We start from the raw sequence: 13,977 nt of genomic DNA, 5'->3' as shown, positions 1-13,977 counted from the left end.
TGTGGGAACGGCTGCGGCCAGGCGGAGAGGGGGAGGGCCGTGGGCGCCGTGCCTCGGAGGGGGGAGGCGCCTGGGAGGAGGGCTCTGGCGTGGGCCCGTGTTGCCTTGACCACCGACGACGTTGTGCATCTCGCATTTCTTGCCATCTGAACTTTCCACAACGCGGATTTCTATTTTGTATTTACCATCTGAGCTGCGAGAGGACTCGGGGGTCTCGTCGCGGGTTCTTATCCTTCTTTGCCTTGCACTACTTCCGGCGGCAGGCGCACGGATAGGATCACACATCCTCATCATCTCTGCTCTGCCTCCCCGCCTCTTCTCCTCTTTACTCCACCCACTCGCTCTGGCTTTCGTCCGCTTCTGCTCCTCTCCTTGATCTCCCTTCTTCGTTCGCGCACGGCTGGGCCGCTTCAGGATCTCAAATCCGCCACACACACAGTCCTTACCCTCCCCCATATCTATATCTACTTATCTGCATGGCGGCAGTGAACCTCCAGATGATGGCCGCCAACGTACCCTTCGACTTCCTCCCGAATGCCCACTTGCACTCCCGCTCCAACTCTGTCTCATCCTCCTCCTCGCACTCGCCCGGCTCGCGGCCTCAGTCTTCCCAGGGTGGCGGCGTTCTGCGCACGACGGCGGTTCTCCCACCCTCCGCCGAAGACCTCTATCGCGCTTCTTTCCATACCACCAACACCTTCGACCACGCTCGCAACACCTCCGACGCATCCCTCTCCTCCGCGTACTCGCTGGACCTCGCGACCCCTGCTGACTCGCCCCCTAATCACAACATAACCAATCCCGCTCTGAAGGGCCACCTGCGTCAGACTCACATCCGCGCCCGTGTTTCAGCCTCCCCCTACCCTCGTGACACCGAGAGTGTGCATTCGTCTTCAAGTGAGACAGAGGACATCTCCATGTACCTCGCCACCGCCGGCTCCGAGTACCACACCATGTTCGCCGGGCCTCCCCAGACGATGATGCCCAACCCAGCGGAGGCTATGCACGCGTATGGGAGAATGGCCCTCTCCCCTGACCACGCTCTGGAGAAGCTCGCGGCGAATGTGCGGGCGGCGACGACGACGAGTGCGTCCGACCGGGCAAAGCAGATTTTCGTGCAGGCATGGTGCGTCCCCCCTTGATCCCCATCACTTGTGGACTCTTACCGTTACACGCCGGCCGCTCCCTTGTGTTCCCCCCCTGTTTCCGTGCCTCACCCCTGCCACCGTCGTGCCTTCCCGTCGAGCAGGTTGACAGCGAACTACTCTCCATACCCTGACGGGAATGTTCCGCGTCAAGGGCTTTACTTCTCATACCGCCGGGTCTGCGATCAGTATGGGATACCACATATCAATACCGCCACGCTGGGAAAAGCAATCAGGCTATGTTTCCCTACTATCAAAACAAGGCGGCTGGGAGTTCGGGGGAACAGCAAATATCATTGTACGTCCGCCTTGTTCTTCGATCATGATTCTGTCGGCGCCTGATTGACGCCACAATTTCCTGACAGATTGCGGCATCCGTCCTGCGACGTCCGCAGAGGCTGAGTTCCTCCAGGACTACATCCGCAAGTCGAACAATAATGCCGCACAACAGGCTGTCAACGCTGCCCGCATGTCCAACGAGCAGGGCGAGAACCGTGGCGGCTCGGATGAGGACGACGAGGACGAGTCAGAGGGGCCCGCGTCTGGGCCCGCGTCCAAACGTAACTCCTTGAATTTGTCTAGCGGAGGCGCGAAGGCTCCGACAATGTTTGCAGATGAGAAGACTCCCACCGCGGCGAGCCTCCTTTCGCAAGCACAGGCCACCCAGCGGCCTACGAGCGCTTTCCCTGTACAGGCCCCGATACGGAGGCACGCTGGCCAGGAAGGCCTTCAGGTCCAGCAGCCATCTCCTTCGGGAAGCGTATCTTCGTCCCTGGCCATGATGAGCGGAGGTACCGCTGCGTCCGTGCGCCAGATGCCCAGTTTCCCTTCCATTGATGAGGCAGTTGGCGTGAACTCGACGACGCCGCAGAGCATCGCCGCACGCGAAGTGTGGACGTGGTTCCAGGACCACTCGGACGCGTTGCTCGAGAGCGTGCGGGCGTTCCGCTTTGATCAGTTTGAGATGCATCTGCGCACGTTCTGGTCGAGTCTCACGGGTGCCCATCGGGAAGTTGTTCACGCTCCCGCTGTCGCGGGCTTGATGGCTAAGGCGGATGCGATCGTTTACGATGTACGTCGTCTTTCTGACTTTGTGACCGGCCTAGATGTCGGAACTTGAGCTCACCCAACATCACAGGAAATACTGGAGATGCTTCGGTCGCAGATGCTTTCGCCCATTGCTCCCGCTTCTTTGGCGGGCCTTCGTCAGCTCGCTGACAAGATGGAGAAGATCCTCCTTGTGGCCCTGGACTCATACGGAAATACGTTTGTCGAGCCCAAGGTGGAATTGGGCGCACGGTTCGGCCACCTTGTCTGTGAGTTATGCCTGTTCCTGGCTGCAGAGAGTGCTGTGTGAAACTAACTGTCAACGTTATAGTGCGCTTCCTTGACATTTACCAGGTCACGCAAGCGTTGAACACGGTCCTAACGAACCAAAAGCAGCTCCTGGAGATGAGGCGCTCTTGGCAAAAGATCGACTTTGAGTCTGTTCGGAACCAGTCGGCTCTGGTGTGCAATTGTCGCCACGAAGACTTGGTGCAGCTCCTGGAGGGCGAGTTCGTCCAAGTGCTGGAGGGTTTGAGTAAGAGTCAGGACCCCGTTCGCGACGTCATGGCGTGGGCGGACAAGTGCTGTGAACGGTTGATGGGCGGCCGAGGCGGTGGCGTTGAAGAGAGGACAACCATGAGCTCCCGTAGTGTGTTGATCCGTTGGGGCTATGTTACAAGTCAAGTTATGCGAGATTTGGTACGTCTCGCTGGCAGGAACAGCCATCATACCATGTGCTCATCATTGATTGCGTATAGACTATCCGAAGTGACCCTGCTTTCGGTGCATTCCAAATTCTCAAGCTGTTCCTTGAGTGAGTCCTTCACATCTTCTCATGTCGATCCCCACTTAGCACGATCTTCCCTCGCTGCAGTGATTGGATTGCACTCAACGTCCTCCGGAACGTCGCACTGTCAACAAACTCGGTTGCTGCGTCGGTCGAGCCTGTCATGCAGCAGCAGTTTTTCTCGCTTTCACCGATGCCTGGCCAGGAGAGTTTCTCCAACACCACGCTCGACGTCCGCCCCGCCGGTGTAATGGCCAACACACCGACGACTTCGAGCATGCTCGCTGCTCTTCAAGCTGACACGTTCTCTGCGGGTACCCTTGACCCCTCGGCAACCACCTTCGGAGCCGACACTTTCGGCTCCCTAAGCTACCTCGACAACACATCGACGCCAGAGGATGCTCTGTCTGTACATAACTCTGGGCTGTCATTCCCCGACTACTCGAGCACCTTTGACGTGCCTGCCTTCACGCCGCAAGACTTGGGGATCAGCGCGTCTGGCACGCCGCCCTCGGCCAGCAGCGACCCGGAGAACGAGCCCGAATCGGTGAAGTCGGAGTCATAGTGAGGGAAACACTCGTAGGATGTTGATCTGTGGGCTTTGTGAATGACTATCTATACCCTAACAATCACACTAATACCTGTCGTTTGCTCTCTCTCTGGCTGTTAATTATTGACTTTGCCCTCGCTGCTGTATTGACGTCCTCCCGTAAATCGCTTATCGAATATTGCCCTTGGCCTTCTGCCAATGTATCTCAATTCTCCCCAGATCATGTACTGGACAATGATACCATATATTCAGCCACAACGCTTCCGCTGTGTGACTGGAAGTGATGCGGATGCATGATGGTAGAAATATGTTATATGCGCAGCGACGAGCACACGGGAATAAGTCCGACAGCTACTACCCAAGACTGTACACGCAATCATATTAGGACGCTTCCACGGCTTGCTCCTGCACCGTTTCTAGCTTCTCATCGACCTCCTCGCTAGGGACACCCAATGAGGGAACGGAGACGACAGCAGGAGTAGATGCGGGTTCCGCGGGTCGCTCCGCGCCGCCAGCAGGGGGTATATCGCCGGATTGAGGAATCTCGACGTCGTTGGACTTGCCTCCAAGGAGCTTGCGGATATCCGCCTCGGCCTTCGCCTTGTTCTCCGCAGTGACACGTGCCTGGTTGGCCTCAAACCACGCTTTCTTCGTCTTGAGATCGTCGATGACACGAGGGACATCGGCCGTAGAAGTGGGTGGCGGTATTGAGAGCGAGAGAAGAGCTGTAAGGGTAGGAAGGGGGACGTTCAACTGGCTGCTGGTAGATTCAACCCCGTTCGCTTCGGCCGCGGGCTTCGCCCCACCCTTCTTACCACCCTTCTTCTTGCCTCTACCCGCGACGAAGTACGCTTCCTCCTCCTCGCCCTTCTTCTTCCGCACCACCAAGCCCTCGGGCGCGGTCTCAACCTTCCGGATGTCGAGCTTCGGCACTCCCGCAACGTCCGATTTCTCCGTGAGGGGCTTCTGGTGCGGCAACGTGGCCGTGGACGACTTGCCGGAAAAGGCATCGATGAGGGTCTGACAATCCTCTATCTGGGCCTGGAACGCGGGTGCCTCTGCCTCCTCGCGAATGCGTTCTATGGCTTCCTTCTTCTTGGCCTCCTCCTGCTCTGCGCGCTGCGCACGTAATCGCTCTGCGCGTCGCGCGCGGTCCTCGTTCAGCTTCGCGTAGAACTTGTCGTTCGCGTCTTTGAAATGGGCCGCGGACTCGCGCTTTCGGCTGTAGAGCTCGTCAAGCTGACCCTGGATCGCACTCCGTTCGTCGTAGAGCTTGTTCCGGTTCGCGTACACCTCGTCGCTCTCCTTCTTCAACTCATCCAACTCTGCCTTGATCGCATCGTACCTCTCGGACGCCGCCTTGGCTTCAGGATCGTCGAGCTGCTTGCGGAGCTCATCGGCCTTAGCGCGGTCAGCTTCAATGGCCTCCTGCTCTGCCTGGAACCCCTCGACTATCCGTCTGCTGCGCTTGACCTGGCTGATCTCCTGAAGAGCACGTTTCTCTTCAACGAGCTTGAGGCTACCTGACTCGACCTGCCTCTCGAGTTGGCTGTCCAGACATGTAAGCAGGAGGCGAAAGAACGAGTGCATGCTAGAACATACCTAATGCGAGCGTCGACCTCAGCGACAGTCTTGTAAGGGATTTTGGCCTTCTGAGCGTTGAGGTCCTTGATCTGTTGCGGAACGAGGTTCAGTTCTGAAGCCTGCGAAACAGTCGCCACATGACACGTACCTTCTTCTGGATCCCGTCCTGCAGGGCCTTGAGCTGGTCGATAACCTTACTCCGCGAAGCTTTGCTGTTGGACTGCTGGCCACGAATGCTGTCCAGCTCAGCACGCAGCTCCCTTTGCCTCTCGGTACCGGGGCCACCCTTTCCGGCGAGAGCGAGCTTGTCCCTCACAGCGTTCTGCACGCGCGGATTAGGAATGGCCAAATGAAGCTTCCCGAAGATCCGCAGAGGGATTGACAAGGACGTACCAGCTTAGCCTGAAGCGCGTCGATCTCAGCCTTGATTTTGTTTTGCTCGGCATCGAACAACGCCTTGTCCGGCTTTCCGGGGCCGTAGGTGACGGGCGTGAACTCCTCCTGGACCTGGGCCTGAACCTCGTGCACAGCGGGGGCAGAGCTGTCGGTGGTGGAAGGCGCGGGGGACTTGGCCTTTTTAGGGGCGCCGTTAGTGGCGGCGGACTTGGTTTTCGGTGCCATTACGAGAGAGATGAAGATAGAGGGTGGAAAGGGAGCGGAGGAGTTGGGCGGGGGAGAGAAATGAGGACCTGTCGTGAGAAGGACGGTGGTCACGGTTAATTCACGATTCCCGTGACGTGGCTGCTCTACAGATGCCCATCTCTTCAGGCGCGCATACGCGAAGATGTCGCGCAAGGCACACTCCGCACAACATTGGTTTGCAGGTATATTACGAGTGGAAAGCAGTACATGAGCAACAGGAACCAGAAAGTACAACAAATGCTACGAGAATCAATGCGAGACGAGTCCAGGCGGTTGGTCAGAATATCAGCTTTTGGTCCAGCTGTTGTATCTCTTTACAGCACTCGTTATATGTCTCCCGGTAGTCGTCGTCTTTGTCCTCTGTCGCGCCCTCTTTTGACTTGGATTTCTTTTTTTGGTCCGGACAAACCATCACGCAGCTTGTTGGCCGCTTCGTTGCGCTCGCGTGCCCAAGTTCTTCTTTGGAGGGTACGAACACGTAGGGGATGTTCGCATCCTCAGCCATGACAGGAAGATGTGAGATGATATCGATAGGGGTGATGTCCGCGGCGAGAATGAGCAGCCTGCACACCACGCAAATGAGTCCACAGAATGAGACGGACCATCGAGCTACTCACCCCTTCTCACCCTTACGAATGGCCTTCACAACCTCCTTGACCCCCCTTTTAACCTGTCGCTGCTTCGAGGCTGAAGCACACTTGAGCCCGAGTGTGCGCTCAAACAATACAGGGAGACGAACCCTTTTTAATGGTCTTATGCAGCTTCTTGAGGATCTTCTTCTGCGCAAGAGGCTGCGCGATTGGTGATAGGTCCTCGAGAGGGATGATGATCTCCTCCTTTTCCTTCCTCACCTTCTTCTCGACCTACGCGATAACCGTGACGCCAACTGAAGTCAGACGAGACAGCGAGGACTTGCCTTCACGAGCGGAGCGTCCTCCATTTCGACATCGTCGTTGACCTCTATGGCCTCCGTGACAGTTTCCGTGACCTCCTTCGTCTCCTTCTTCTTCTTATCCTTCTTTTCTGACTTGTCCTTAGCCATTTTCGCGAAGTTGGAGGAGAGAGGGATGTAGAAAGCGGAGCTCTCGGTCAGAGTATTGAACGCCACGAAAATTCGCCTTCAGGTGCGATCACGTGCACTACGACTACGATACCAGTAGACGCTCATAAAGGACGCGCATCCGAAGCAGGCATTTCTTATTTACACCCTCCGAGGACTTCTAAGACAATTCGATTGCATAAGCACAAAGGTATGCTTTATGGTTCACGAGAATTCACATAGCGATACGAGCGGCCTTATATTTCCATGTCTACATCAACCCTATGAAGCGACCTTGGCGTGCTTGTGCATGGCTTCGAGCGGCGTAGTTAGAGGTTCCTCGACGGGCAGGGTACTTACTAGTTACTCGTACATGTGGATAAGGCCGAAAGCTGCTTTCAGCGCGGACTGATTTCACCCACGCCCGGTAGAAACCCCGACGAACGGTGCTGTGGACTCTCACGTCTCCACGCGCAACACGATCCCCGCCGGAGGTGTCATCCAGGTCTTCCGATTGGAGCGACAAGCACGTTGGGTTGACGGCCCGACAATTCTGTGCGTTAGACCTTCACCTGGTACTTGGAAGTTGGAACAGGAGTTGAGACCCAGGCCTGCTGCGAACGCGGCGTGACCCGAGCCGACTTGGCTGTCGCTTATTGGTGAGCAACAATCGAGACGCCGCTGCCACGGGATGACGTCCTTCTCATCCTTCCGCAGTGTGCAACTGCAAGGAGGGTGTGAACAGGGGGCAAAGCTGGGTAGCCATGAGAGCGGGAAGATGTCTTTACGGAGGTTGTATTGCATGGAGGAGAAGGAGGGAGCTGGCAGGGAGCGGACGGGCAAGTGATTTGTATCAAGCAATGTAACCAGATTTGAAAGGGATCGGTAGTTTTCCTCCACGTGGTTATCAAGAATGGTAGCCACGCGCTCTTGCCTCCACACGTCCATATTATCTGTACTTAGACACACCGCGCCGGGCTGCAACCCCGTTCTCGACGCCCTCCGCTATGACCTCGACGTCTGCCAACGGCGACGCCGCCAACGCTGGCGCTAAAAGGCCCGGCGACTCTCCCAATGCAAGTCCCGCAGGCAGTGCTTTTCCTCCCAAAACCTCGTCGCCATCCTCGAGCTCGCGGCAGGCAGCCGTATCACCCCTCGCTCCTCTCGAATTTCTACAAAACCAGCGTAGGGGCTCTATCACAGACCCCTCTCTCCATGCTGGTCCGAACCCTCCCACTTACCACGCGGGCCCTTCTTCTGGCATCACGTCGCCCTTTCGACGTCCCGACTCCCCTGCCACCAGTTTCCCGTCGTCAGCGCCGCGCGAGTCTAGACGTTCCTTCTCTCACTCGCGACCTCTGTCTCCCTATAAGTTCGGTGACGCCTCGTCCCAACCAAACGAAAGCCCCAGTGCGAACCTCCGACGCCTCTTGAGATCACCTTCGGCGGAGACGGACAGGCGAACACCTACACAAGCTATGTCCATGGACAATGGGCGGGAGGGGAGCACGCTGGGTGCTATGGAACGCAACGGGAGCGGAGGTGAGTTCGTCCCTGAATGGTGCAAGACGACAAGGTCCGCGTGTCTGAACGTAGCTCGCTTCCCATATCGCTGTATGCTCAGTAGGTGAGAGGGCAAAGGGTAGTGACCACATGGATGTCGACAACCATGAGGACACGCATCATCGTGGCGTAGAGGCTGGGGGGAATGCACGACCGGACCAGGGGAGCCGGGAAATTGAAGACGTTGACTACAGCGGCCGACGGCAGTCTGTCGTAGCAGGTGGTTAAGCCCTTTTGTCCGGTCCTGAACCCTACTCACACATCATGTTCTGCCTCAAGGCACGAAGCGCAAGATCTCGTCCGACAAAGGCGTGTATTCACCTGGTATCCCAGACATCGATCCACAATTGGTTGGTCAGGACGGCGGCAGAGAAGAAGAACCCGCCCCCAAACGGCGAGGATCAGCGATTGACACCCAGAGGATTGCGCAGCTTAGTCTGTACGACCGACGAAGTTCTGTAGATGCCCGAGTCGCTACAACAGGGTCTCCGTGGTGGTCGAATGACAGACGAGATTCGACGTCGTCTGCGTCTGCATATACTAGCTCCAACACGCCTCTGACGACCGGATACACCACTCCCTCCTCGGGAATTCCCGGTCCTGATTCGCCACATGGCCGACCTCCTGGCGACATCGCTACTTTCGCGTGGCCTGAAAATCCACACGCTCCTGCTGATGCTGCCCATCCAACCATGCAGAACGAGCAAGCAGTTAATATGCAGTCCCCTCCCCCTCCCTTCGACCCTCTCACAACAATCATGCCTCCAGTCACCTTCGCACCAGATCGTCGAATGTCCGCACCCAATATCTCCCCAGATTCCCTCCCTACTCCGCCCTCCACAGGCCCGACGCGCGCCCTCAGGTCACGCTCCCGGCCGCCCTCTCGTGTCCGCACTGCCGACCAATCAGCCAGCAACGGAGGCACGCCTGGCGGCAGCACAAATCCCGAAGATACGTCCACGTCCGCTCACGCCTCAGACAAGGCCTCGGGCTCTACGCCATATTCGCGCTCGCCAGAACTGCGTGTATCGCACAAACTAGCCGAACGGAAACGAAGAAAAGAGATGAAGGAGTTGTTTGACGAGCTGCGAGACCAACTTCCTGCGGACCGGGGGATGAAGGCAAGCAAGTGGGAAATTCTCAGCAAAGGTACGGCGATACGTACAAAGCATTCGACTATGCCGGAGGCTAAACAGCCTTTCTAGCCATCGACTTCATTGTCACGCTTAAGCAGAGCCACCAGGATATGGGTAGGGAGATTGAAATGTTGCGGCATGAGTTGGATGGCTATCGACAAGGCATGCCTCCGCCGTTTGCAGGAGCGCCGCCGCACGCTGTCGTCTATGGCCATGGACCACCTGTTGGTGTCCCGCCTTATGCTCCCCCTCCTGGCCCGCCCGGGGCTCCTCACCAGCCGCCACCGTCTCATCAACCACCTCATGCACCCCATACGCATTCCGCTGGTCCTTCGGGCCCGCCGCCTACCGGACATCCTGGGCCTCCTCACCATCCACATCCTCTCCCGCCTCACGCCCCTCCCCAGCAACCTCTCTCCCGTCCGGGCTCGTCGCAAAATGCATATCCGCCTGGTGCGGGTCCTGCAGTGGGGCAGCCACCAGCCGTTAACGGCAATCCTCCCGGAATTGCGCGGACGGAGACCCCGTCATAGGGTATCTGCGCACCACGATATTGAAACTGTAGCGATATCATTTCTTGTCTGTCTTGATTCGAGGGCCTCTCAGTTGTCGTCCAGTTGAAGGTGATATCTTATGGTGTATCTTCACGTCTTCCGTGGCTTGAACGTCCGCGCATAGAGATGGAGAGTTTCTTCGTTGTATGCCTCCGCGTAGCCTGCTATTATTCGCGTATCCATATTATCTCATTGTTCTCCGGATTCCGCTACTCCATAGGTACTACCCCACTCGAGCAACAGGCCTGTGTCATCATGTGTCGGACGGTCTCATATATTTCTAGACGGACTGGCATCCTTCCGCAGTGAGATGTAGTCCCGCCAATATGAATGCAACTACTCTGCTCTGAAGGCACAGATTTGGTCATGGATCTTGACTCTGCGTGTGTTGCTGCATTGCTTCGCGCAATGGGCGTGTCAAGGAGTCAGAACAAGCGCGGGCGGCTCCGCAATGGGCGCACGCGTCTTACATCTCGACCACCACCTACGCCAGCCACGGCCTGGGTCTGTACTTCCGTTGCGGCCTCCTTCACTGTGTGCTGCCGTAACATCCGATTCTCTTGCTTGACACCATACTGTTTTTGAGATCCATCTGCGCTGAGATCGCGCCCCCATTCGCCTCAGAACAAATACAATATGGCAAAGAAGGGCGCCCCTACACTATTCAATCCGCGGCCTAGCCGACCTACTCTACCCAAGAAGGAGACCCCTGTTGCCGATACACCCTCTCCAGGCTCCTCTTCACAGCCTGCTCTCACTCCTAATCCCCAGTCCGCGCCCGGTACGCCCAAGAAACCACCGGCCGCCACCGCGTCCCCTGCCACTCGCCCTGCGCCACAGCGCCGGGCTCCCGCGCCCAAGACCGAGGACGATACGGCTCCCAAGCAGCCGGATGGGCCGTTCACCGAGTACCGGCTGATGTCCTCGAAGCTGAACGGGTGGAAGTACGACGTGATGAAGTTCGAGTCGCGGAAGAAGGTCGAGATCAACGACTGGGCGAGGCCCGTGAAGCTGAACCGGAAGGACCCCCACCGCAACGACCCCACGATGCAGCCCGCGCAGCAGGCCCTCGCCCACATGGTCGGGTCTGACGGAAAGCTGGTCATAGGGCAGGATGGGAAGGTGGTCATGGTCGACGCGCTGGGACGGCCGGTGCGTGAGCCCGTGGAGCAGAAGGAGGACAAGGGGAAGGATAAGGACAAGAAGCCGAAGAGGTTTCAGAAGAAGACGAGGCAGGTCTTCTTGGTTCCGGAGGCGACGAGGCAACTGCGGCGGGAGGAGAAGTTCCCATGGGTCATTGAGGATGGAATGCAGAAGGAGACGTGGGTGGGGAAGATGGAGGACGTGTCGAAGTCGCAGACCTATGCGATGTTCATGCCGGCCGCGAACGACGTCTTCAAGTTCGTGCCCGCGCATCGGTGGTATAAGTTCCAGAAGAAACCGAGCCATCATATACCGAACCTGGAGGAGGCAGAGTCGCTGGTGTGTACCATCGCTCTCCGCCTGATCAAGCCTAGATCAACTTGATTCCTGTCGTAGATGACCAAGCTGCAGAAGCGTAAAGACGCAACGCAGTGGGCATTGCGGCAAAAGACGGAGCAAGCCGCCGCTAGTGGCTCCTCGCTCGTGCATAACGCCAGTCAGAGTCTCGGGCCTGGCGGTAAGAAGCTCCGGACAGTCGACAGCGGTCCTGGTGGACTGTTTGGCGACGGCGACGACGACGATGAGGGCGGCGATAGCAAGCGCAGGGTTAAACGTGAGCTGGGGGCAGAAGGCTTCCTTGATGAATTGGACTTTGAGGAAACGTTTGCCGACGATGAGGACAAGATGGATCACGACGACAAAGAAGACGAAGAGACTAAGGAGCTGGAGGTGCGTTTTGCTCGACATATCATACGAGACGCCTCTCATATTATTCGCAGGAGCGACTCAAAAGAGAGTACAAGACCGCGAACAAGCTTCGCGAGGGATTCATTGACGAGTCGGACGATGAAGAGGATGAGTCGAAATTGACCGGGGCGGGCAAGAATCTCCAGAAGACGCTGAAGAAGCTGGAGAAGGGCGGCGGGTACGATGAATCCGATGATGAGAAAAACCCCTACGCCAGTTCGGTATGTGCACCTTGGTCCGGCCCGCGCGACGTACTCACGCGTAGCAGGAGGAGGAGGAAGAGGAGGAAGAACCGCCTCAGGTGCACACCGGGCCTGCTATCCTACCTCCCGAATCCAAGCCGGGCGCGCCACTGGGCACACAAACCCCACCTGGTCCCCCGACAGGGGCGAAAGCTATGGTGAACGGCACGGTACCCGTGAAGACGGAAACACCGTCTCGTGCGACCTCGCCTGTTCCCGGGCACAGTGGTCACTCTATTGTTGCGAAACGCGCTACCAGTCCGAAGGTGCCCAAGCCAAAAACGGGCATGCCGAGCCGCGCGGGAAGTCCTCTCGCTAGCCCCACAGGCGCGTCGCCCCCAGCGAGTCGTGCCACGAGCCCAGGACGGGCCGACAGCCCTCCGTCCGGGGTTAACCCGCCCCCGGAAGGAAAACTCCTCAAGCGAAAGGCAGACGACGCCAGTGCCGCTTCCTCGGACGGCCCTCCTCGTCCGAAGAAGCGCAAAGCACCTGGGGAGTTGGAGGACCGGATGGTGATAGAATGGCTGCGAAACACGCCTAACGCGACAACGCGCGAGTGCATCATGCACTTTACGCGCTATCTCACCGACGACGCGAAGAAGGCGAAGTTCACTGCGCTGGTGAAGGAAGTCGCGCAGCTCAGTAACGGTGTGCTCGTCTTGCGCCCGGCGTACCGCGGAGGTAATGCGGGCGCGCCTTCACCACCAGCGGCCGGTTAATGCCCCCTCTTTCCCTCCTCTCCCTTGCTCTGTGGTCCTTTATAGGATCCAGGGCTCACTGTCGGCTCTATGGCTGCGGGGAGATGAGGGGTAGATTCGGCTTGCCGAGGGATCGAGGCATGAACTTGGACATTTGACAAATTTGATGGTTGACTAAACCATGTATCGCCCGGTATGCGCACATCGTGCCATGGACGATCTACATATGCGCTTGACGACACCGTTTCTTCGTTACAGTGATTTGCAGAAAACACTGCAGTTCGCGCGGGCGGGCAAGGCTGTTCATTTCTATTTGACCTTCCGCTCGGCCGGGCCGGAAGGGCTCAACATCCTCTGTGCCTACATTTATTACAATCCATTGAGATATAGGAAGGAGTGCAGAGTGAACGCTTCCCTGTCACATTGAAGCGACCATGTAGGTGCTAATTCAAGCATCGTCTACGTTCAGGATATTCCTGAGTGCCATGTGCCCGAAACAGATGTTCGCGCGGTGGCGCCCAAGGCCGAGAGGCTGTTTCGAGCCCCGCTGATGAGTGTGGCTAGAGTCGCAAATGTGGAAAAATACCCAATCCTCTGGGCGCGAACGGGCAGCATTAGCAGAGCAGTACACCGGTAAGCTTCCCATCAGGCCTACCATGTGTGTTCTCGTCGGACGGGAATAGATGGTCGCATATCATAATGGGTGAGTCGACATCAGCGGATTTCTTACCGGACTGGGTTGTAAGGTATGGGGACGGGATCGCAGTCCCAGAAAGATCCTGTCCACTGATGAGACAAATTTCAGCCATGGACCGTGTGGCAGCCACGATAGGCTGTAGCAAGGCGGGATGGAGGAGGCGGACGCGCTGAGAAGCCAGAGGAGTGATGGCGACTGAATAGCGCGGCAAGGTTGGAAGCTGGTGCCGCCGGGGCCGGGAAAGGCAGGTGCATCGCCATTGGCGGTAAGAAGGCGAGGGCGGCAAGAGAAGGCCGAGTGTGATCAGGCTAGCCGCTAGCGTCCTTGGCCCAGCGTCTCGGTCTCGACGGCAGGTGCAAGCCTCTGCCACTCATCGCACCTGTTCCGCTCGATCGCGGCCGGT

The 13,977-nt window shown here is 57.6% G+C and overlaps 4 protein-coding genes across 4 annotated transcripts; 3 read left to right on the top strand and 1 right to left on the bottom strand.

Annotated features, from left to right (window-relative positions):
- Positions 1 to 116: 116 nt before the first annotated feature.
- Positions 117 to 5,737, top strand: DICSQDRAFT_106385 (uncharacterized protein). Its single transcript, XM_007366025.1, has 10 exons — positions 117 to 1,126; positions 1,250 to 1,443; positions 1,511 to 2,217; positions 2,284 to 2,461; positions 2,524 to 2,891; positions 2,951 to 3,006; positions 3,067 to 5,080; positions 5,134 to 5,204; positions 5,264 to 5,435; positions 5,507 to 5,737. The coding sequence occupies exons 1-7, from the start codon at positions 477 to 479 to the stop codon at positions 3,542 to 3,544; spliced, it is 2,631 nt and encodes an 876-aa protein (XP_007366087.1). The 5' UTR covers positions 117 to 476; the 3' UTR covers positions 3,545 to 5,080; positions 5,134 to 5,204; positions 5,264 to 5,435; positions 5,507 to 5,737.
- Positions 5,738 to 6,032: 295 nt separating this feature from the next.
- On the bottom strand, positions 6,033 to 6,615 carry DICSQDRAFT_61104 (L30e-like protein; the record flags this gene model as incomplete). The annotated part of the gene is made up of 3 exons (XM_007366024.1): positions 6,033 to 6,318; positions 6,373 to 6,442; positions 6,495 to 6,615. Coding segments are annotated over 3 exons (477 nt in total), but the record flags the coding sequence as incomplete, so codon positions are not given.
- A 1,186-nt stretch (positions 6,616 to 7,801) lies between these two features.
- DICSQDRAFT_61110 (uncharacterized protein) lies at positions 7,802 to 10,026 on the top strand (the record flags this gene model as incomplete). Its single annotated transcript, XM_007366023.1, has 4 exons — positions 7,802 to 8,336; positions 8,419 to 8,577; positions 8,637 to 9,506; positions 9,563 to 10,026. The coding sequence occupies 4 exons, from the start codon at positions 7,802 to 7,804 to the stop codon at positions 10,024 to 10,026; spliced, it is 2,028 nt and encodes a 675-aa protein (XP_007366085.1).
- A 644-nt stretch (positions 10,027 to 10,670) lies between these two features.
- Positions 10,671 to 12,898, top strand: DICSQDRAFT_161683 (uncharacterized protein; the record flags this gene model as incomplete). The annotated part of the gene is made up of 4 exons (XM_007366022.1): positions 10,671 to 11,529; positions 11,587 to 11,919; positions 11,970 to 12,158; positions 12,203 to 12,898. The coding sequence occupies exons 1-4, from the start codon at positions 10,684 to 10,686 to the stop codon at positions 12,896 to 12,898; spliced, it is 2,064 nt and encodes a 687-aa protein (XP_007366084.1). The 5' UTR covers positions 10,671 to 10,683.
- Positions 12,899 to 13,977: the final 1,079 nt, after the last annotated feature.

Source organism: Dichomitus squalens (assembly GCF_000275845.1).
Source record: "Dichomitus squalens LYAD-421 SS1 unplaced genomic scaffold DICSQscaffold_15, whole genome shotgun sequence".
NCBI lineage: Eukaryota > Fungi > Basidiomycota > Agaricomycetes > Polyporales > Polyporaceae > Dichomitus > Dichomitus squalens.
Note: the sequence above shows the minus strand (reverse complement) of the source record. Positions and strands in the feature narration are given on the sequence as shown.

Excerpts from the sequence above, each read along its gene's own strand:
- DICSQDRAFT_106385 (XM_007366025.1), top strand. The coding sequence starts at position 477 with ATGGCGGCAGTGAACCTCCAGATGATGGCCGCCAACGTACCCTTCGAC. Across the intron at positions 1,127-1,249 it reads CAGATTTTCGTGCAGGCATG|GTTGACAGCGAACTACTCTC; the intron begins GTGCGTCCCCCC and ends CCCGTCGAGCAG. Across the intron at positions 2,892-2,950 it reads GTCAAGTTATGCGAGATTTG|ACTATCCGAAGTGACCCTGC; the intron begins GTACGTCTCGCT and ends GATTGCGTATAG.